This window comes from Triturus cristatus, chromosome 3_2 (assembly GCF_964204655.1).
Source record: "Triturus cristatus chromosome 3_2, aTriCri1.1, whole genome shotgun sequence".
NCBI lineage: Eukaryota > Metazoa > Chordata > Amphibia > Caudata > Salamandridae > Triturus > Triturus cristatus.
In genome coordinates, this window is record NC_140584.1 from 496,884,756 (window position 1) to 496,909,785 (window position 25,030).

General features: G+C 43.7%; 1 protein-coding gene across 6 annotated transcripts in view; it reads right to left on the bottom strand.

The window, feature by feature from the left end:
* The window catches only part of SBF2 (SET binding factor 2), a 2,080,461-nt gene that overhangs the window by 1,615,930 nt on the left and 439,501 nt on the right, over positions 1–25,030 (bottom strand). For all 6 annotated transcript variants that reach the window (XM_085648170.1, XM_085648169.1, XM_085648168.1 and 3 more), the window contains exon 3: positions 22,603–22,740. In XM_085648170.1, the coding sequence (XP_085504296.1) occupies positions 22,603–22,740 (138 nt within the window). The remainder of the gene's footprint in view (positions 1–22,602; positions 22,741–25,030) is intronic.

Here is a 25,030-nt window from a genome sequence, read left to right on the forward strand (position 1 = left end):
CAGCCAAGATACCTACTCCCTTATTTTTTGAACCCTGCGTAGTGGCCCCTAGAACTTGAAAGCCCATTGAGTCTAGTAAATGTCTCTGGGAGCCCTCGATGTGGGTTTCCTGGATGCAGTTAATGTCCCCTCCCAGAGAGCGAAGTCCCAGCACAACATTCTGTCTTTTGGATCGATCGTTTAACCCACAAATATTAACTGAGACAATTCTCAGAGGATTTAGCATGACCAGTTCTTCAACAAGAAAAAAACCAAGAAAAAAATGCCAGCAAGTGATAAAGACCCTTTAGTTTCTGGATGTTCCTGATGTCCTAGCTTATGCCATGGCATGTACATCTTAGGTGTGCAAATATAAATACAAAAGAAATTATGAAAACCCATAATGAATTTATCTGTGTGAAACTTCTCCCTTGCTGTGCCTTTCCCATCCCACCCCCCACCCCCCCCCCCCTTCTTTGAGCGATCAGGCAAGGCCTGAATGATGGAAAACAGCTTGAGCTCTGGCTGCTGGTCACGCCGGACTGATAAAATCTATGACTCTAGTCTAAAGAGATCAGCCACAAGCCCTATTATCTTAGCTATCTTCTAAAGTGACATAATGAAGTGAAGTGATAAAAGAAAAAAAAAAGGATCCCATATAGTGAAGAATATGATGAAAATAGCAGCTTAGGATAGTGAGAAAAAAAAAAAAAAAGGGGAAAAAGAAAAAAACCAGAAACGCAGAAAGGAAAAACGGGATAAAGATAAGAAGTTATTTTTTAAATCTGACTTCGTTCATGACCCCTATTGAACAAGTGTCATTTGTTTTTGCCTTTCAGTTCCTCCAGATACTCCCCTGCCTTGATCTCCGAGAGAAAAACCTTAGTGTATCCATTTGATGTTACTTTGAGCCTCGAGGGGACCATAAGAAACACTTCTGCCCCCAGCTGTTGAAAAGGGGGGATTAATTGCCTCATACGCCATCTTCGTTCAACAGTCTGGTGGCAAAAGTCTGGTTTGGCAAAAAATGTTACACCATTTGCTCCCTTCTTGGAATTAAAGCGGGCCTGGTCATAAATCATCTGCCTAAGACGAAAGTTCCCAAAGTAAACGAGGAACACTCTGGGCTGTCCCCCTGGCGTGTTAGCACTGCTCTGTTGTCGCTTTTGATAGAAGGGGAATCGGTGTGCCCTTTGTACTTCGTAGTCCCAATCCCAGCCTGTATGATCTGGAAAGGAGTCTTTTAATAGTTGGACTATAAAGCGCCGGGGGTCATCCCCCTCCTTCCCCTCCGGAATTCCAAGAAGGCGGAGATTGTTCCGACGCTGACGATTTTCCTGGTCCTCCACCTTTGTCATCAGGTCTATCAAGCAGGCGGTATTAGAGGCTCCCTGTTCTTTGGTGATTACCACATCAGTTTCCAGATGGTCAATTCGTGTTTCTGCCATGGAGACCCGCTCGCTAATGTCTACACAGGTTTTACTCAGACGCCTCAGCCCTCCCTGCAGTTTTTTGGCAGCATTCTTGGCGATTCGATTGTCCGCCCGAACTTCTTCATGGAACTCCTTAATGGACGCAAGGATAGAAGCTAAAGAGGGTTCGGCCGTTTCATCATGTAGGCTCTTGGAGCTGCCCCACTGATTAGGATTTAGATCATCTTCATCTAGGGGATATGATACTTGAGAGTCAGAGTAGTCCCATTTTAGATGACTACGACGCCTGTTTTTGCTGGCGGGTTTTTTCTGGCGCTGCACTGTGCCTGTAGTTTGGAGCGGGGTCTCGCTGTCCTCACTGTCCTCTTCGCTGGCTTCTCCAGAGACGTCTTCATTAGAGGAGTTTGGAGTACTGTCTGATACAGAGTAGAAATCTTCAACCCCTGCTTCAGGAGTCCAAGGTGTCTGGGAGCCAGGGGGTACCGACAAGTTTTGGATTACCTTGTAGACCCCTGCTCCGAGGTCAGAGTCAGAAATAGGCCGGGAAACCTCCGGGTTGTCTTTGTTAAGTATGTTTCCGGGTTCCTCTAACTTTTGAAAGGGCTGTGACAAAGAAAGTCTATTGTCTATGAGAGGTAGTGACGGCGCTTGAACAGAAAAGAGCCCATCCTGAATCCCTGGGGACTCCTTAGTTGCTGTCAAGTCGTTTTCAAGCAAAGTAATTAGGGCAGCGGGGTCGGCTTTTATCCCTGTTTGGGGTGTCCCAGGCTCTACGTTATCTGCCGGCAGAGTGGCAAGGGTGGATAGAGGTTTCGTGTTGTGGTTTAAAATGGGTTTTTTAAGTCCCAAAAAAATCTTAGCAGGGGGTGGGAAGGGGGTCTCGGCATTTTTGTCTCGAGAGGTAACATCCCCCCCTATTTTGCCACCTTGTTTTCCCTGCAGTTTCTTATCCCCACTGACCTCGTTTTTTGCTTTTGTGGCTCCCTCGGTAGCAGTGACGGCGGCATCTTTTGAAGCCTTTACATCTTTAGGGTCCGGTGTAAAAGCAGAAGTCTTTTGTTTGGAGCCTCTCCGACCCCCACGTGTATTCATGCTGGGTTTCAGTGGATCTGCCTCGCAGGAGTCACCTTGAAGAGCAGTCAGGGGGTCTTGGGTGTCTGCTCCGGCAGCAACAGCAGAGGTCGTAAAGGCAGAAAAGCTCCCGGTCAAATCTCCAGCTGTTATTAGCACAACAAGTGCTTTCCTAGCTGCCTGCCTCTTACATCGGGTAAGGAAAAGCGGGCTACACGACGGCCAAGATGAGGTCCCCAGCAAGAGTCTTTTTTCCAGGAGCAGCGGGCTTGATAGAAGCGTTGTGGAGCCGAAAACACCGAGAAAGCCAAAAGCACAGCGTTCTGGCATCATGAGCGATTGCGCAGGGCAGCCAGCCGAGCGTTACGCGTCCAGCGTGAGCAGTCCGGCGTGAGCAACCGAGCAGTCCTAGCTCAGCACTGTTCCATCTCGCTGAAGGTAGATGACCCAGGAGTTATAAATTTGGTCTCTGGGGAGCTGGCACACTGGCCCACACCTATTGTTCTTTGTGGCGACCTGAACTTACATCTACCCTCCAATTGGGACAGTGTCAGCCACTGGAAATATGGGGGCAGGAAACCTCAGGTATATCAGGCACTGATCGACCTAGCCCAGGTTCATGGTCTTAGAGATTGCTGGGCAAGCTTAAACCCCTCCTTGCCAGGATACACATATTATTCTGCCCCGCACCACACTCTTGTTAGACTAGATTATTTTTTTCTCTCATCCTCCATTATTAATAACTGCACAATTGAATTGGCTCCACGCTTTATGTCCGACCATAATCCCCTTATCATCAACATCACAGGTCTAGGGAAAGCCAAAGCGGTTTCTACTTGGACCTTTGAAAAAGCTCTACTTCAGGATCAGCTGTACAAAACACATATGCAAAGGTGGATAGAGGAATTCCTAGAATTTAACGTTGGCTCAGCCCCTCCTATGATAGTTTGGGAAACACTAAAAGCTGGGGTCAGGGGGGAAACCCTGGGTTTCTCAATACGTAAAAACAAAAAAGAGAAAGCGCTGCTAAACAATTTACAAGGAAAGCTTAGTGTGGCTGAAACTCAGCTAACCAACCACATTCAGACCGGACAAAACATCGAACTAGCTCAGAAGGAGGTAGTGCTGGCCAGAGCCGAAATTGGGGCAATCTTTGCAGAAAAGGTTGCCTCAAAATGGGCAAGCACTCGGGAGAGAAATTATGAGTGTAGTGACAACATTGGGCACTATTTGGCTGTCAGGACTAGGCAACAGGTCTCCTATAACGAGATTCGCACGATCAAACTAACATCAGGGGTTGAGACTAACAACTCAGACCATATTCGAAATGGCTTTCAGGATTTTTACTCCAAGCTATATACCGAAGAGATCCGTGGCCCTAGGGACTTAATCGCCCTTGAGACCACCAACTATCTTAGTGAGGTTAATCTCAAAACTCTTCCTTTAGAAGACATGAATAGACTAGATACAACTCCCACATGGGATGAGATTTTGGAGGCCCTTAACAGCTTGCCCGACGGGAAAGCCACTGGGCCAGATGGCATCCCAGTCGAATTTTACAAGTTCTTTGCTCCTCAGATCAAGTCTATCTTTACAGAAGTAATAATCTCTACATTTAATGGAACCTCACCACCTGCATCCTGGTCCATGGCCAGAATAGCCATCCTCCTAAAGAAGGATAAACCCCCTATAGAAATGAGCTCATATCGGCCAATAACACTCATCAATTGTGACTCAAAAATTTTCTCCAAAATAATAGCTATTAGAATTTCCTCTGTGGTAGAATCGCTGGTCTCAGAGTGGCAGCACGGGTTTATCCCGACAAAAGGGACAACAGAACATGTTAGAAGGGCTATTACTATATTCGACGCCGCACAGGCCTCCGGAGACCCGATGTCCCTCACACTTTTGGACGCTGAGAAGGCCTTTGACCGGGTCTCCTGGCAATATCTGTGGGCAGTAATAAAGAGAATGGGATTTGGACCTAGGCTTACGCAGGCAGTACAAGCTCTCTATGTTAAACCAACAGCCTGTGTCTCGGTCAACGGACAATTAACCGGACAATTAAAGATCTTCCGAGGCACCAGGCAAGGCTGCCCATGCTCCCCATTACTGTTTGCCCTCTACCTTGACCCCTTTATTAAACAAATAGAGAGGAACAGCGAGATCCTTCCAGCCAATCTCCAAGGAAGCCGCATCAAGATCATGGCTTATGCCGACGACCTGGCCATTATTTCACCTGACCCTTCTAATTCCATAGCAGCTCTTGAAAGTGAGGCGACAAAATTTGGGAGGCTTTCTGGCTATGCTCTGAATCAAAACAAAACCCAAATAATAATAAACAGCCATGTTCTATGGACAGACTTTCGAGTTGTCTCTAAGGCCAAATACCTGGGAGTTTCTATTTCATCAAACCTAGACGAAATTGTCTCTGACAACTTAGCCCCTTTGGCATTACATACAAAAATGCCCTGAAACAAATTAATAATCTGCATTTAACCCTTGTAGGCAGATGCAATGTCATAAAAATGACATATTTTCCCAAACTCTTATATTTTTTCCGTACAATACCTCTGGAGTTTAGCAAATCTAATTTGTTAAAATTCCAACAAATTTTCACACAGTTTATCTGGGCCTACTCCCAACCCAGGAGGGCACTAAGGCAGCTCTGCCTACCAAAGGAGCGTGGGGGTTGGTCCTTTCCTAATATCACACTCTATTACTGGGCCTCGGTTCTACAATACAGTACAGAACTGCTAAAACAGACCCCATCTTCTCAGATTACGGGCCTCCCCACGCCCTTTCAGCTATTGTTGGGAGAACAGACTTGGGGTTGTCTACTTCGGGAGACCACTTACGGATACTACAAAAGGGTGAGGTTTAAGACACTACTAAATTCTTTTAAAACCTTTCGTAGTATCCGTAAAATGTTTGGGCTCGGTAGATTTAACTTTTACACTCCTACATTAAACAACCCTAACCTACCTGCCATATTCGGCAGGGACTACTTTTCAGAGTGGCATAAGGCGGGTATACTGAAATTAGGAGACCTTGTTACCTGTGAGGGGATGGTCCCTTTTTCGGAACTATTGATCAGGTTCAAACTCAAAGAGGAAGATGCTTTTAAATATTACTGTGTATCTGATTTTCTGTCCAGGAAGGCAGGCGGGGCTTCTGGCTTCAGGGAAATTGACATTCTGAACATCATGCGCAAGCCAGTCCCGCCACGAATTGGCCTACTATATAATACAATAAATAAACAGTCCCCAGACGACCTACAGAATATAGCCGATAAATGGTCCAGCAAAATTGATACTTCAAACACTACTTTCTTTAACTCACTATCTCTCTCACAGAATATTCTAATATCAGCTAAATTGCAGTCGCAACATTTTAAAACCATTTTCTTTCTATATCTCACCCCTAGCAAGATTGCTAAGTGGGGCTCCGGTCAAGGTACCCTTTGTCCAAGATGTGCGGAATATGGGGCCAATTCTGTTCATATCTTCGCTACATGTTTAAAACTTCACATTACTTTAAACAGAATACAGGAATTCTTAAGGGAAGTTACTGCTCAGCCCTTAACTCTTAATCCTACTATTATCTTGCTAGGAACACAGACCGAGTCCTCCCTCCTGAAAAGGGATGGCTTAATCTTTATTGCTATGGCTGTCTGGAGGCTCTGTGTGGCTTCCTCCTGGCTAGATTCGGAGCCCCCATCGTTCTCACAATGGCTAGCCCGCTTCATTGCCATATACTACTTAGAAATCGCCATATATGCAAAGAAAGGAAGAAGGGGACGTAAGAAGGGAATAGAGCTCTGGGAAAAAATGAGTCTTTGGCTTGTACAGTCATGATAATGTATGTGTTTTTTTTTCTTTTTTTTCTTAGTTTTTTTCTTTTTTTTCATTTCTTGTTTACTGTTTTCTGTGTTTTTCTTTTCCAGCAATTATACGCAAGTTGTGCTTTTTTTTGTGGGGTGGGGGGGGGGGGGTGCCATTTGGTAAATACTTATGTAATTTCTTCCTCTTTTTTGTACTGGCATCAAAATAAAAAAAAAATAATAAAAAAAAAAAAAAAAAAAAAAAGAACTCTAGTTTGCAAACCAACACCTTGCATCGGATTCTGGTTTCCTGCAAACGCCCGATTCTTAAAACGTTTACGAGCTAACCTCGTCTGGGCAATCATGAAGTTCTTCAGCCACTTCTGCTTCATTGTTTGTTCATCGCTAAATATTTTGCATACCTCAGGATCTCATCTAAAGGTTTTGCCTGCCAGAAAATCACATTCTTCTGTATGTGCATACTAATCTCTGGTCTCAACCCAAGAACAAACTGTGACACAAAGAACCCCATACTAAGTTTCTCTGGATTTTCTTGTCCAATGTGTTTAAATACTTGCAGCAAGCGCTCATATTAGGCATGTACTGACTTCTTTTGCCTCTTGTGTATTTCGATTTATCCTGAAACAATCAGTATCTTTGGCTAGAACTTTGACCTTCAAGTAAGTACGTAAGTCACCTCATCATACTTGGTCATCACAACAGGAGATGATGCACCGGTAAGCGCATCTCTCTGAGGCTCAGCACTGAACCATCGTACTGCTATTTTACATTCAGCCCACAATTCACTAGGTACAACAATTGCGAAGAAGGTATTCAAATCAGTTCACTTCACTTTTGAAATATTCACAAACCTGTCAACTTGCGTGTACCACTGCATAGGATTTTCCTTCAATTTAGAAAAATTGTAAATGTTTCAAGATCTTCCCTACTCCACCATACATGTACATTCCCTCCACCTGCTATCTCTCATCACGAAAGTTAATGTTTCTTCTTCATCAGGGGGACCTGGCGGTGACTTATTATTTGCTTCAGTCGCATCGGATTGTCTCTTTTTCTTTTCCTGTTTCTTTGCCCATTTGCTCTCTAATTTCTCAAAATCGCTCTATTTGCTGATACATTTCACTAACGCAGTAATGTGTAATCACATTCCTGGAGAACGCATCATCTCAATTGCTTCATCATCTAATTTTGCCCTGAAATTTTTTTGTAACAGGACTCTTTTTGAAAGATCAACCTCTTATTTCGTAGCAAATCGGTTAATTTATCATGTGTAGCAGCTGCGCATCGTGAAATCTCTTGACTAAGAAATCAATTCATTCTCTTGATACTGGTTCACATGTCCTAGGTCTAAATACCCTAGAATAATTTCTTCCAATTCAACCTTCAACTATGAGACAGAGGTCTCTCTCTTTCAGGTTCTAGGGTTGCTTGATGTTCTACACTTCCTGTCTTTTTATTGCCTGTAGGTTCTTCAAACCATGGTGAAATAATTCCATCTTCAAATTAATTTGTTTTTCCCTGTACTACTTGTGTCATAAAAACAATCCTTCACCCTTCTCTTAATGAGTGGGCTGTTTGCGGTGGTGTTCAGGCAACAATTTGTGAATTCTACAATGCAGGGGTATACCCTGTTGCAGGTGCTTCTCCAACGGGTCCTTGAACCATATTTTTTGGGACAATATTAATAGGAGCAGTGGTCAATCAATTCTCTAAATGTTGAGCAGCTATTACTTTAGTAACTGGTGCTGGTACTGTCACAATAGAAGCAGTAACATCTGCAGATTATTCTGTGGAACATTCTCAATTCGTGCAGGCTCAATATTAGATACAACAGGTTGTACATCAGGCTGTTCCACCTGCAATGGTCTCTCGATTTGAATCACATTCAGATCAACTGGGACAGTACCCACTGTAGTGCCAGAAGTCGAAGGACTCTAAACTGTAGCAGGGGCCAAATATGGTGGTGGACACACAGCCAGTAATACACCCGAAATGTCAACCGCTGAATCACTATCAGGATCGGATTTGTTTGCAGCTCCCTCGTCATCTTTTCCCTGTATCCTATTCTTTTTAGTCTTCTCTGTGGTTATAGCTGGGTACATTCTAGCTCCCTCAACTATACCTTTTCGCAAAGTTTGGTGTTCTTCATTACAATGAGCATCTGTGTAATTTTGCACAGCTCGTTTAACCTTATTTCGGTACTTCTCTCGCTGCTTGACATGTGCTGTATTCTACCAAAGGTTTAATGCTTCATACTGTGTGGTCTAGGAGGTAGTTTCAACTCATATCATTTCTTCCTCAAGCGTTCAATGATCCTTAAATCAAAAACACTGTTGTGGAAATTTAGGTGAACCCTCATTTTCAGTGATCTTGCACCGTTGTTGAATCCATAAATGTGTGTAATCCCACATTCGTTGACATGTAGTATGCTGGTGCATCCTTGGGTGGTGCCTCTTCACCCTTCTGTAATAGAATCCTGACGTCTCCTCTCACAAAACTCTTAAAGGTTTTAAAGCATTTCATTTTTGCGATGATTCAACAATTAGTGTTCAGCGACTCAATTCAGTTCAATGTTTTCGATTTTCAATTCTGTATACATCAAATTAATTTCCACAATTGCGTTATAGTTTTAATACTTTATGATTCTTTAACCATTTTCAATTAAACCAATCTCAATGAGGCACTTGTACAACAATTTACACATGCCAGCGCAGCACTCTGTGTCAGCATCAACCAATAGCAGCGTGACATTACACCAACCAACCAATCTCAGCGCCGTACACTATGACGTATTGTCTCACTCCTTGCAGCAGTTCACAATTTTATTGTACGTAACAACTATGACATCTCAAAACAAACAATTGCAAAATTACAACAAAAACTTTGTTGGCTTCCCTAAAGAAAACCAAGATAATTCAACAACCGGAATATTAACATTTTTACACCTTCCGGCTTTTCCACACAAAAAGAGTTTCACACACGCGAATGAAATCTCGACAAGTGGGAAATCATCTTTTTTTTTCCTCTCTCTTGGTTAATTGGTCTCCCTTGCCACAAAGTTCCACAACATGTTTACAAAGCTGTACCCTCTATACTGGTCTCAAACGCCAATAAAGATATGTTTAAAAAAAGTGGGAAATCATCTTAATCGATGTAGCTTAAACTTTGTGCAATACATTTTCCTAGCATGAATCAATATTAACACATTCACAACATCTTATTAGATTTCCTATCTCAATTGTGCAGTCGACAGTACCTCATGATCTGCACCACAAATTCTTTAGCAAACAAGAAAAAGGACAAAATCTATTTTTCTCTAGCCCAGGATCTTAGGCTACATCTAGTCCAATAACTTATTTAACTTCTTTACAATATATAAATAAGCATCAACAATTCATCTGACATACACTTCAACACACAAACAGAAATCACAAAACCACACCTCGTTAGTTCTTCAAAATTCAGACTTTGGACTATCAATCAATCAGGGGAATTATAAGCGCGCTACTCACCAGTGAGGGTCTGAAGGCGCTAGGGACTTGGGCATTACTCTATCTCAGGGTAATTAATTACAGCTCTTCTTCTCATAGCATAAACCATCCTCTGCTACCAACTTTTCTGCTAGAGCAGAAATTGTTTCAATTAAAGTTTTGATTTACCATCATCAGGGCTAATCCCCCTGCTTTACTTTTCTCTCAGGCCAATGGATCTTTGCTGTTGTTTTAGAGAAGATTAAGAGCTGTACACCAAATTAAATCATTACAATGACTGCACCATCTCAGTCAATAAAGAGAGTTTGTTATGATTTAAAGGGTGCTATGTATCAAATTATTTTAGAAAATCATCTTTATTAAAGTCACAAGTTAATTTTATTGATCTCAGTTATCACTGTTATAATCAAAATAAGTAATCAATAAATCATAAAACAAATGAATTAAGCGGGTTCAATAGGGGAAATGTCCCTATTCTAAGAATGAGAAGATTAAAATGGTGTCAGACCAGAGACCTATAAAGAGTCCTGGGATCATGAGAAATCATAAAGCATAAAGCTTCAGTATCAAAGTTATCTCAATAAGCCAAAGAAAGCAGGACTCCCCATGAAGAGAGGTTAAAAAACTCAGTAGAGTCTCAAAGCAGCGTGGACAAATTATGAAGAGATATGGATGAGCAGGTGTCTCCTACTCCAGGAATACACACTATTTTAGACATACAAAAATATTATTTCAAATCATGCTGTTCCTGGTCTCTTCTGTCGACCAATCCGCTTTCGATGTGCCCATGGGACATATTCACTCCCAGTCGTCTCACAATATTTTCCAGACAGCAACTTCTAAAACTGCAACTATGTCTTATCGTCTCTAAACTTTCCGATAATTTGTCCTCCTATTTAAGTCTACATTCACATGTGTGAAGCGTCATCCCAAACCTTCTAAATAACAACTTAATTCATTAGCTAACAGTGGTCTTTTCAGAGGTTGAAACATTTATATAAACACGGAGAAAAAAAAATTGTATAAATATTCTTTAAAAACCAAGTTTGTTTAAAAGATCAAGATAAACACTGAATCTACAGTTAACTAGCTCTGTTAACTTTGATATGGCAGAGTCCCTGTGTATTAGGCCTAGCATGTTTAAGTAGGATTGGCTGGTGTCAGTGTGTGATAAAGAGGTTCAGTACATTTGCATGCAATTCAGAAATGTTGTGTGGGTTATATTTTTGTGCATCAATGTTTACTATGCATTTTCACACATGATTCTACATATATGGACTGTATTAACATAGGTACAATTAGAACAAAAGTCCTAGGATGTATGCAATTGTGTTTATTAATGTGCTTGTTAGGCAAAATCTTTGTATAAAAGCTTGCTCACACCACAGAGGATCCGGACTGCCTCCTGGAGATTGCCTGATGTACCCGGAACAGGATTGAACTAGTTTCCCTCCCCGTAGGCATACTGCCGTTAAAAGGCCCAGGCCCTGAGGTGTCCAGCAGGGCGCAAGCTTTGGAGAGTGAATGCCTCCTTTCTTCTGGCCTGGCGGGGGTGACGACCGTGAGGACCTACAGGACTTGGGGTGCATCAGCACCGCACTGGGGGCGCTTCAATGAATCAGTGGCCTGATCTGCACTCGCCAGGGCGAACGTGGAGCCCAGCAGCATCTGGGTTGAGAACAGGACTCTACCATTGCCTCTCTGAATCTGCTGGCCCCGTAGGGGGAGAGAGCTAGATTCAGAGCGCCTGCAACTCTGTCTGGCATTCACATGGCAGAGACCTCGCCGTGAACTGGGGACATCAAGGCCTCCTGCAACTGTTTTCCTGGGCCGGCTCCGCCTTGACAGAGCTAGCCTGATGGTTCTGAGTGACTAAGAGAGGGCTGGAGCATAGAAGGCAAGCCCAAGGAGCCCCTGGGGCACTGCCTACCACACCTGCAGCTTGGCCTACCACAGCCCTTCCTGGACAGCCTCTCTCCATCCATCCTGATCATCGGACTGAGGTGGAGCGGGGCACTGACGTTTGGAGTCCGATAGCTTGAGTGACTGGCTCCTGCTGTGGTCTACAAAACACACACGAGCCCTCGTGTCTATCAAGAGAGAAAGAAGACAAAAAAGGCTGACTAGAAAAGAAGGTGTCCCTTTAAAGGACTGTTTCCCTCGCCCACCAAAGGTGGCATGCTTCATCATTGGGAATCTTCCTCGCACCATGAAGCCTAGTCATGGTGCGGGCTACAAACCCCTCTCTGCGAGGGAGGAGCTCAGGGATGTTTTGTGTGAGAGTGGTTATTACCAAAACCCAATGCGAGCTAACAGTGTTGTGAGGGGTGCAGTGCTAGTGGTGGATTAAAACTAGCTACAAGGTTTACCACATCCTTATTATTCTGGCTACCTTGCGATAGGATTAAAAACAGAAGGTACGACAGAAACCATTAGATTCAATTGTTTTAGCCAATGACCTAAAGAGTGTTGTGGCTTTCTTCAGGATCTTAAGTAAGCTACTGCTGCGAAAGTGATATCTAAAAAGTGTGCAAAAATTATACAAGGCTAGTAAGCTGGTACGCTGGTATGTTGGATTTGATAAAAAACCAGTGACCCAAAGGTAGCAAGATAATGAAATCGCCGGTGGTATCTGTAAGTGGACAAAATCAACATACCGAGCAGTTTATGAATTGTGTTGGAATACTTCCAAAGCACTTTTGTGGAGGCATAAATATATAGCTAGATAGAGAGGCTACATAAACAGTGGCTCTGGTATGGTTGCAAGAGCTATTGGTATTCTGTTCTGCCCGAAGGTGCAGCCAGTAGATGGCATGTGTTACGTGCCGCCAAGTGCAAAATGCTACTACCACAGCAAAACAAACGGAACTCATCTGAACAAGAGGGCGAGGTGGAGAGTGGGGAAGTTCTAATGTATTGTATTTATGAGTGTGCACTCTCGGCATACAACTAAGTCTTAAACGTAATCAAGTATTGTTAAACTGCATCGGTAGGTTTTGCAATACCCATAGATTTGGAAAAGGGGATTTAACTCCCGCCGTAGACAGAAATGTGGCCGGCCAGGTGTAAAGATCGTTGCCGGGACACTCCACTGTATAACCAACCAGATATCAGGAGTGGAAAGGAACGGTGGGGTTGGGATATCCCATTTTATGGACCAAGGTAATCCGAAGGTCAAACAGATCAATTGCAGAACATCACCGTAGCACGCCGTGTTATGGTAAAACAGATAACAGAGGTGCCAAGACACTCCACTGTATGTATAAACACATTGCGGGAGTAGACACTCCACTGTATATATAAACACATTGAGTCAAAAGAGAAAGAAAAGCAGCACATGGAGATATTACCAGTCGTGCTGCTAGTTTCGTAATACGCAAGCTACAGAAGCAATCACTGGTAAACCAGGAACTAAAGCTAATTAACTACAGCGGTGCACGGAAACCTGCTGTAACACACCACCATGGGGGAAACTTTGAGACATATAGATGAGGTCATATTATATACTGTCTCAAAAGACAATCGCTGGTAGCCAGGAAGTAAAACATTAATTGCAGCAGTGAAAAGCTAAACAACGGGGGCAAAAGGAGATGGCTTATTGACCGTTCTATAGTAGACTCATCTGCCGGTTCAGGTTGGTCCCTTTTGCGTGTTGCCGGGGGACAGGAATACCGTCGGATACAGGAGCCTGCCAACCATTAGCAATGCAGGTCGACCCGATTCCGGACTGCTCGCTGGCGAGGGCGCGAAGGCTGCCAGGAAGGGTAGTCTATCGGTCACAAGCGATCGGGCGACAAAAAATGCCTACTGAGTAGCATGTTGGGAAAATGAGTCCCAAATGTACACGATTTTGGGTGTCGGATAAGCATTCACAAAAAATGAAAGTTAAAAAGTAAATGAAACATATCGTAGCAGTTCTTGCAATCACATTTGTAGACTGATCGAAATAAGAGAAAGGCCAGCAGAGAAATGAGGAAGAAGGTGGTATACTTTTCCATCTCACTTACAGGCACCAAACATTACTTAAGGTCATGAACCATCATGGTCATTTAATAGATGGTCCCATGTCCTAAGTGTGGTGTATTCCCCGGCAGTGAGAAAGAACAGTAGATGTATTAGGCATATCATTAGTGTAGTGTATTCATTCCCTGGCAGAGAGAAAGAACTGCAGGTGTATTATGCAAGAGACAGCCAAGGTCTCGCATCATTGAGTCCACTTTCTACTGTGCTCAACCTGAACACCCTTTTCTGCTCAATTCTTAATAAAATTGTATTTAAACTGGGTGCTGTAGATGCCAGATTGGGTTTATCCAGGACTGTCCACCTCAAGTCCTTCGCATTGTGGTTTTTCTCCAGGAAGTGTTTCATAAGTTCGGTTGCTTGTTTTTCGCACCTGATGGTGCTTTTGTTTTCTGGTATTTGGACTTCAACTTTACGAATAGTCATGCCCACATACCTTGGGCACGTAATCAGGTATAGGAGTCTCTCACGGTTACAATGTGGGTGCTGTTTTAGTATGCAAGGCGTGCCTGTTCCAATGTCAATGGTCTTAGTGACAGAAGTCTGTGTGCAGATGGATTGGGTCTGGTGTGGACTAAACTGTCTTTAAGGTTGTGACTCCTTTTGAACGCAAACAAGGGTTTCTGTAAGCATTCTTTAACCTTGTTAAGGATATGCTAGTTCTTAATTATCACGTTTTTGAACTAGTTGGATAAAGAACAAAAAGTGTTTACGCAGACCAGTCTGTCCTTGGGTTCTCTGTCTGGTGGGTTGTCTAGTAGGGCATCCTGGTTATTATTCCGTACCCTTTTGGTAGACTTTTTAAACAGGGATAGTGGATAATGTCCATCTAAAAGGTTCTGCCGCAATTTATTGGCATGTTCTTTATACTTCTCAGTGCTAGTGCAGTTCTGTCTAAGCCTCAGGAACCGACCAAACGGCAAATTATCCAGTAAAGCCTTTGGGTGATAGCAGTCGTACTGTAAGAGAGCATTCCGGGAAATGGGCTTCTGATATATTTCACTTTCCAGATGGCCATCACAGGCGACAATGAGAAGGTCAAGGAAGGGTAGGCGTTTCTTACTGTACTCACAAGTGAACCGTAATAATGTGTTCTGAGTATTGAGCCAGGCGTGGAATTGTTCAATGGAGGTGGCATCACCACACCAGGTCACCAGAATATTGTCAATATAATGCTTCCCTAGAATGATATGGGATTGGAATAGATTATGTCCTGTCAAGACCTCATTTTCAAAAGCGGGCACATAAAGATTAGCCAGGCTGAGGGCGAAGGTACTTTCCATTGAAGTCCCTGATATTTGTAAATACAGGCGCTCTTCAAATTGAAAGAAGTTTTCTTTCATGGCTAAAGTAGCGCATCTCATGATGAAAGAAATGGGAGTGATGGTATCCGGACTATTGACACGAAGAAGTCCCCCCACAGTGGTCAAGGGATTCCACATTGAATTTTATTTAAAAAATCGGTTTCTGTGTCAAAGGTCACATCCCTCAATAGGCGGAGAACAACCTTACTATCTTGTAAGTATGTTGGCATCTGTTTGGCCAGAGGTCTCAGGAAGTAATCCACAAATTGTGGCAGTGGTTCCAGTATTGAACCAATCCCTGAGATGATCGGTCTACCCAGGGGAGATCTTTGTGGTTTGTGTCTTTTCATAAGTACGTCGAAGTATGGGGTGATGGGCTCGCTAGTTTTAAAAAACTCCGCCTCTTTGGATGTTATCCACTCATTGTCTAGTGCTTCGTCCACCATGGACGTTATGATTGAAGTTTACCTATTGGTGGGTTCACTTTGTAGGGGACGGTAAAATGTGTATGACCCCAATTGTCGCAGACATTCCATCCTATATGCAGTGGTGTCCATTATAACTGTGGCTCGTCCCTGGTCAACAGGTTTTATAACAATCCATTTGTCTTCACTCAGGGTACACAGAGCCAATTGTTCTTTCTTAGTTAGCTTGTGAGAGACCCAAGGCATCTTTGTTTGTTTAATTCTGATGTCATTCATGACTGCTTTCTCAAATGTGGCTACTTCTGCAGGTAGAAGCGCCGTGGATGGATTGAACGTAAACTTCTTACTCAACTTTTTGGCATTCTCAAATAGCATTATCAGGCGTGGGTTACTACACGTGCTACTGACTATACGGTTTCTTACTGACTGGACACACCTTATTTAAGTGTGATTATAGACGCAGGATCGGATTACAGACAAGATTATAAATAACACTGCTACAGAATTGCTCTGGATTTTATGAGACTTTTGTTTATATACTATGGAGATGTCTTATTGACCTAATATCTCGTTGTTGATATCATGCTTTGAAGTTTGGAAGCAATAAACCAACCATTAGCCTTGAGAAAGTCATTGTGCATATCAAGCACGGACGAAACACGTGTTGGCTGCTTTGGATATTGGATGGCTGTTTTGGATATTGAATATGGGTTTCAAAACCAATAAAAAGAACATCTGTTTGAAGCTTTGACGAGTATTTCATCCTATCCAGTGGAACTGTGGAATATTTAGAATCCTCCAAGAACTCTTTTGGAATTGTTTATCTACTTATCAGAAATACTGGTCTTCTTACAATGTGTTGTGTTTAGACCTATTGTACTTTAGAAAAGGGTGTGCGTTATTAGCTGGTGTCTTTTTGATAATTGTACGGATGAGTTGATTTTTCAACTTGCCAATGGCACTTCTAGGTAGTGAGTGTTTACAGTCATATCAGCACCCCGTTATACTAATAGCATTTGTAAATTTAAATACGCCATTGACTGGTTTTAAATGACATGTGTCTATATTTGATGTGCTGTTCTTCACCCATTTTGGGAACACTACTACCTTGTATGTCATTGGATTACTCAAATTGGTATTCATAGTTGACGTCTCTGTGGTGATTGTTGTCTTATCCACAAAAATTAAATGTAGTCTAATTTTAGGAAAGAACTGGAATAACTCTTGGTGTAGCTGAAAACGATCCCTGGCATATGTTATGTTATGGAATTGAATTTTTATAGCGCGCCAGCTACTCCTAGGAGTGTCCCGGCGCGAGCCTGTGAGGATCCAGAAGGGGAGAGTTAAAACAAGAAAGTTTTAAGCTGCTTTTTAAACTGATTGATCTCTTTGATGGCGCGTAATGAGACAGGAAGAGAGTTCCAGGCCGTAGCCGCCCTGAGAGCAAAGCAGCTGAGAAGACGATCTCAGATGCCTAGTAGGCACATAAAAGGCAAAACGTTTCCTGAGATATGGCGGACGACCAGCATATAAGGCACGATGAGCTATCACCAGGGCCTTAAACTCCACCCGCTTCCTGATCGGAAGCCAGTGAAGCGCGCGCAGGTGATTGGCCATACTCGACCTCGCTGGAATATTCAAAACCAACCGGGCTGCCGCATTCTGGACCACCTGCAATTTTTTAAAGATGTAATCAGGAAGGCTCAGATACAGCCCATTGGCATAGTCAACCCGGGAGAGGATCAAAGCCCGGACCACTGTTTCCTTCGCTGGTCTTGGGAGCAGTGGAAGGAACTTCTTAAGCGACTTAAGTATCCCAAAGCAGCTCCCCGTCAATCTCTTAATCTGGGTTGAGAAGGACAGCTACTCATCGAACCAAACCCCTAGAATTTTTGCTGGAAGACCTAAGCACAGGGGTAGGGGAAAGTTAGAAGGCCAAAGTGATTCCCTAAAGCGAGGAGGAAAATTACCGTAGAGAAGGATTTCAGTCTTCTCTTCATTGCATTTTAGCTGAGCCGCCGAGAGCCATTGAAAAACAGCTGTCAGGCACTCCTGCACCTTCACGGTGGAAAAATCAGATTTCCCCAGGTAAACAAAAGCTGGGTGTCGTCGGCATATGCCACAATCTTAGCGCAACATGCCTCCGCCAAGAAGACCAAAGGGGTGACATATATATTAAATAGCAGGGGGCTCAAAGAGGACCCCTGTGGAACACCCGTGGTAACCAGCTGCGGAAGGGATGAAAACGGCGGCAACCAGACCTGTTGCGAGCGTCCCTCCAAGAAAGACTCCAGCCACTTCAAGGCTCGTCCGGTGACACCAATATCTGCTAGTCGAGACAAGAGCAAAACATGAGGGACAGTATCGAACGCAGCCGACAGATCTAACATTATGAGGGCTGCGCTACCTCCCGAGTCTAAACACTCGCGAATAGCTTCCGAAACGTCTAGCAAAGCAGATTCGGTACTATAAGCGGCTCTAAAGCCCGACTGGGCTGGATGCAAAAGACTAGAGCCCCATTCACAACATCGGCAATAGAGGCCAGTAATCTAGCTGAACACGGATCCGCCGGAGACCCTGATTTCAAAATTCTCAGGGTCTCCGACGGGTCGACATAGGCGAAGGCAGAAAGCGTTGGGGCAACTATAGGGGCCGCACCCAAAAACAGGTACTGGCTGACAAATGTCCTCTGAATGGCCCGTATTTTATCAGTGAAATAATTTGAAAGCTGTTCACACCAGGCGCAAGAAGCCGGGAATTTAGACATCATAGCCTTAGGGGCCATAAAGCTCTGAACAATAGAAAAGATTTCACTCGAATTATTACGGGCCGACTCAATACAGTCAGCATAATAGCGACTTTTAGCCTTTCTGATGGCCTGGTAATACACCTTCTGAGCTTCTCTAAGAACCTTTTTTGCCGAAGCAAAGAAATCGACACGCCAACCACGCTCAAGCTTTTTACAATGTTGCTTGAGCAGTCTAAGATCAGCTGAGAACCATGGTTTAGAGGGGGTATCCCTCGCGCGATGGTGGCATGAGTGGGGGGAGAAAGAGTACCCACAGCCTGCTCAATCCAAACTGTAAAGCAGGCCAAAGCCTCGCGCAAATCTGCAGGGAGAACAGTTTTTGAAATCTCAAGCAGATTCTTGAAGGCAGGTCCTGAAGAAAGCCACAACACTCTCTAGGTCATTGGCTGAAACATGTCGATCTTAGTTCAGCTCGATTGGATCTAATGGTTTTGTCGTACCTTCTGTTTTTAATCGTAGCACAAGGTAGCCGTAATGAAAAGAATGTGGTAAACCTTGTAGCTAGTTTTAATCCACCGCTAGCACTGCACCTCTCACATCAACCTGTTAGCTCGCACTGGGTTTTAGTTATAACCCATCTCACACAAAAAACATCCCATGGCAACTCCCTCGCAGCGATGTGGTTGTAGCCCGCACCATGGCTAGGCTTCATGGGGCGAGAAGGAGTCCCAATGATGAAGCATGCCACCTTTGGTGGGTGAGGGACGCCTTCTTTTCTAGTCAGCCTTTTTTGCCTCCTTTCTCTCTCTTGATAGACCCGAGGGCTTGTGTGTGTTTTGCAATTAAATTTGAGGAGTTCACCCTCGCATGTCTTTAAATCTCTTCAGGCCTCCCTTTTGTGTGTACATGTTCCTGCTGTGGTCTGCCTTAACGCGGGCACTGACCTTTGGGCATAACATCAATGCTCTGAGGCCCTATGAATGGATTTGGGCAGGGATGAGCAATCCCTATTTGCCATAGGATCCAATGCCCCCTGATACTGTGAGGCTATCATCTGTCTTCACGTACTGGGAGTTCTTTACTCTTTTCTAGTCAGTTTACCTATCTAGAACTTCACTGGTTTGTGAGCACCATGGGCAAGAGAGAGAATGGTAGAAGACTATTTTGAACAAGATGGAAGCCATCTCTGTCCCTCACTTGTGCTTCCTCCTGCTCGACCTCTCCCCACCGGCTCCACAAAACAGTCCGCTGTTGTTGTCCTGCTCATGATGAATACTCCATGATGCGGATGTAAAATTGTTACATAGAGCTATGTTTTCCATTTCTACATTTGTCCCTTTCCTTAGAAGAAAGTCTAAATGGTGAATGTTTCTTCCGTGTTAGACCACCTCCAGATGCCATTAGCATAGAGAGCATTGAATATTTTTTTGAGAAAACAGGATAGTGCCAATGTGTTAAGCCAATGACATTTATCTGTCTGATTTGCTGAAGAAATGGTGCATATGTTCAACACTAAGATGAGACTGCAGGACTGCTAATATTTTATGCAAGAATTTTGTATAAAATCCCCTGATTTGGCGATATACCAGAAGCTTTTGTTTTCTACTAGGGATGCTGTCAGAATATTTTTAGATTTTGCTCCTCATCTGGGACTTAAATATTTTCTGACTGTTGTCTGCTCTGTATAGCTCTGCAACTGAAAGTGCAGACATTTACTCTGTACCGCTTAATTCTGCTTTTCTGTAATAAAGCCCTTTAAATTTCCAATGCTCTTGAACTCAGTTATTGAGTGGTCCCCATTACTTTTTATGTTTTTTCTGCTTATTTGATATTTTTAGGAGGTGCCGTAACGCGGGGACACATTGCCTCAAGAAACCGAGGTCAACACTGTCTCAAATCCAGTAAACTGTGGGAGGAAGGTATGAGGTACATTTTAGGGTGTCTAAATTATGGGGTGCAGTTTTGCCCCTATAACAATCCTTGGCCTCTCTGCAGATTGCACAGAGCAATGGTCACGGGTGTCAAATGGAATTGTGATTCCATGCTAAAGTGTGTGAAGGAGGTACACTTCTGCTGAAATATTGATAGTGCAAAAGAAAAAGAAAATGCAGTGCTCACAGGTGAATGCATTGTGTGTGTAGGGGCCGTGAAGTGCAGAAGACAAAGGAAGTAAATGTCAAAGTGAAAAGAGGGTGCTGAAGAGTAAAGAGACAGGTGTGAGGTTTTAAATTGAAGATTTCAGAAAAATGTGGGGAGAAAAGGAACATAGGCGTCTGACAGAGATATTACAGAGGAAAGTGGTGTGACTGGAAGAATGGGAGTGCATGAGACACTCTGGAGACTACCGCCTCTCTACCGACATTCCATAGTTTAATTCCCTAATATTTCAACATTTTTCAATTCAAATTATTCACACAAAAATCATTGTGGTTACTCATTTATCTGAAAATGGTAACAAAGGTTTGGCTTGTTTTAGGTACATATCTGTTACTATGTCCTATATCTTTTATGAATACTCATGGAGTAGCACCGAAACACTGTCCAGGTGGTGCTTTGGGAGCACAGGGTTTTTGTTTTTTTAAATGAGTTTAGACATTCCCTTATTTATATCGGTGGCAACTGGTATGCCCAGCGGGTGGTGAGGCGGGTGGGGATAAAAAAAATCCCATAAAATAAAACACTTACCCTCCTGCATTCCTGCAACGAAACAAAGTTCTTCATCATCTTCTCTCCTCGAGGCACGCTCCCAAGCCAATCCATGAGAGCAGTGCCCTGATTGGAGGAAGCGGCCTCTAGCAGCACTCATGAGGGAACTGGATGCCTACACTTACTCTCAGGGCCAGCTTCAGCATTGGTGGCACCCAGTGCAACAATCACTGCCACCACGCAAAAGTGCCTAATTGCTCATGATAGCCACTCTCACATACATTTCATTTGTTTTAAAGAGTTGATAATGGCTGGCTTTACTAATCCACTCAGCTATCCACATAAAATACAGATCTGTTCTTTGCAGCAGACATATTAACCTTCTGTGCTACTTTATGGTGAGTCAAAACTGCCACTAGACAAAACGTCAATCTCTCTCTCTCACTCTCTGGCAGGAACATTAATCCCAAGTTATCTTGACATTTTTATTGCTGCCCGAAAGCTGAATGCACAAGGTGCTTTTTATTCATAAGTTATTGCTAAACACAGTGCCCGCCCCCTTGAGGTCGGTTCCCCCCTTCTAGGTCAGCCACGGGTGCAGTCGCACTCGCCTAAAGCCAGCCCTGCTGTATTGAGAGGTTTAAAGTGTGCATGTGTGTCAGATACATGCACACTTTAAACAAATGCAAAAGGCAGCCCACCCTCCTCCCTGCTGCTGCCGCCATTCTGCAGTCCCCGCCCCCGTCCTGACACACTGTTCGGGACGGGTGGTAAGGGGGCGGGGGTGGTGATGAAAGAAAATAAAATGGTCATGACTTATCGTCATGACCATTTTATTTTTTGTCTCTGGGGAATTTCAGAGGGGCGACGCTCCTCCGCAATAACAGAGGAGCTCCCCACGATTTATATGGGTCACAGCCTTGGAAATGATTGAAAGGATTACTAGCTACACGTCGTAGGCCTCATCCCTTTTAGAGACCCCCCCCCCCCCGGCCCCTAAAAGACCTGGATAAGGCCAAGTATAGAAGAAACTGAAAAAATAATCATTAAAAACTTAGCCACAAAATGAGTCAAATAGTACATGCCAAGGGTAGGAGTGATGAAAACGATTGAAGGGACATGAACAAGTTTAGTTCAAGTTTGATACCGCAAAATGAAAAAAGTCAAATCTAGAAAGCAAACTTGACATCACCCACCTTTCAGAAAGAATGCAACGCCAAAACGATTTGATCTGAAACACTTACATGTATTTTCTAATAAACCGACATGTGTAATCTACGGCAATAATCTATTAAAATGTGTGAGTTGGTGCCAATACTAATTTATTTAAAAAGATTCACAAACAGAACAGAACGGGGAACGCTGCAGCATGCAATCTTAGTGTCTCAATAATATCTCAATAGAAAAGTTGCATGGACAATAGCGCTTTCCTCATACATTGGACGATGGCAATTCCCTGGCTGGAACTTAACCAAACTTTGCACAAAAAGATGGTGATTCAGATAAAGGAAGCCAACCAATATGATGCCACAAGTTAATTATGCCATGATCGTCTCTTAATATTTTGAACCTTGCACAATCTAAGACGTTACCAGCTGTCCAGGCCTATCCCCTTCATCTTTCACCAAGTCTTGCATTACCTGCAGATTGATGTCAGCCTCGTAGAACGTCAGGCAGGCGCAGTAGTGTCGATCTAAGTCGATATCCGTAAGGACCACCAGAAAGAATGTGGGCTGCTTCCTCTCTCGAGATAACTGCCATCCCCCAGGCTGACAAAACTACAAAAAGAAGAAAAAAAATGTTAAATAAGGTAAACATTTTAAAACTGAAGAAAAACAATCCAATTGAGTGCTCGGGAGAATATGATGAGTGCTTGTCCAATTCAATTTCGCATCTTGACACACTGGGATGCAGACACTGGGGATAAAATAAGTACAACCCTCTCAGTTAGGAATGTATTCTTTGCGTACGTCAGTTACGTAATATTGTTCTATTATTTTACATTTCTTTCTAGCGTTGTGATGCAATGTATTGTGTTACTAATAAAACATATTTTTAGGTCTCGCCTGGCGTCGGAGCGCGCATGCGCTCCTCGCCTGCGAGAGCTATAGTTAGGTAGTCAGTTTCGAGAAGGGGACTCGAGCCCCGCCCCTCCTTTCCATTGGGTAGCGTCAGCGTTTATGGTAAACGCTGGCTTCCCATTGGAAAGGAGGGTTTGTCGTTGCCTCCCTTTGGCTTTTTGGTGGACTGCCTCGTCTGCTTCACGGCTGTCGTGAGGATTTTTCTTATCTGCTTGTTTATTTAACAAGCAGATAAGAAAAGGCTTGACGACAGCTATGAAGCAGGCACGGAGCTCAGAGGCGCACGGGGTCATGGGGAGGACAAGGCAATGGCAAGCGCTTGTTTAGCACGTCATCCAGTATTGCTGTTTTCTCACTTTTCTATGGCTGCCAACATTTTCTGGATAAAACACGGAAAGTTAGAATTTCTGCTCAGTTCGTTGATAAATAAAAGTAACCCAAACATTCTCCGATAGGCGTTTGTATTTAGTATGACAGTGGAGAAAGTCTATAGTAACCAGTCCCGAAAATGAGTCAACTGTTTAGAAATACCTGTATTCTTCCCAAAAAAGTCCTTTCAAACTTACGATTTTTAATGGCATAGAAAAATGCTCTGTCTAAACTTAAATGTATTGTTGCTTACGGATTTCGGTTACGGTTTTGTGAAGAAACGTTTCGAGAACCTGTGTAGGGTCGTGTTCCCTTCCATTAAGCCACACCCTTTGTTACACAGACCACACCCCTTTTGCACCCCCCCATCTTTTTCACCCCATTTAACGCACTGTGCACCATGCAGATGCAGATCCCAGAACTGAATGTGAGTGTACTTGGAGTAGTACTGGAGAGGTGAGAGGCACTGTGATAGAGTGGCAGTGAGGGAATTCATGGAGACGAAGGTGGTCGTGGTGAAGGGGGCATAAAAAAAAGACCGTCGCAGCAGGCGCCACCAGCGCTAGAGCCGGCCCTGGTTAGAAGTGTAAAAAGAACTATTGATGGTTTTGCTTTGTTTGCCCTAAGTTGGCAGGGTAGGCCCAGACGTGGGTCCCTTGCTCACTTTGCCACTGAATTCAAGCTAGCTTGGCTGATGACGGCTGATTAGCCCGAAACCGGTCCCAGGATGCTTGTTTCCGGTCCAGGGAAGACATGGCTTGGCAGTTCGGGCTGGACTGTTCCCATGAGGCACAGGGTCAGACTGATTTGCCATGTCTGAACTGGGGTGGCGGAGTGAGCTAAAGAATGATGAAGGATTAAACCCAGATCAGTTGACTGGGGGTGAGTGCTTGCAATGTTCAACACTCCGTCCATCATCCCCTTTGGTTTTGCCCTGGTTGGAAGTGTGGTCTAACATTTGCTTTTTATTTCTTTTCTTTTTGACTTCTTTTTCTTTTGTCAGAGTCTGGCCGCTGCCTCAATGGTGCTCCTGTCCCATCACGATCCATCATTTCTGGGCAGCACGTTCTTCAGTATTCTTTAAATGCTTTTTGGAGAATTTGATTACAAAAAACGTTCACCATCACAACCCGAGCATGTGTACAAATGATTGTGCATGCAAGGGCAGCTATCTGAAGGCTTTTTGTAATAAACGTTTTTATAAAAAGCATTCACAAACAAACAAGCATTGGATAAGCCAGCAGGTCAGCACCCAACAAGAAACTTATGGGCTTTGTCAGCGCTTGTAATGAGAATGGGTTCGAACCATGTGCTTGCGGCGACAAGGAGACATCACATGGCTATACAAAGGCCCTCTGGAGCTACCAGTGCTTAACACCCTACCAGCTGGGCCGGTGCCAACGCGGAGTCCAGCTAGGTGGATACAGCTGGCAGCATTGCAGACTGAGTCGTCTCTTGGACTTAGAGTCCGAGGAGAAGCCTAAAACGGTCTGTCATCGTCAATTTTGAGCAGATAACATTATTTGTCGCTACTGACTAAATGAATTTTAGGTGTGATGCAGAACACTGCAGAGATTATAATAGTAAACCCGGGTGCAGTACAATAAATACAGTATGT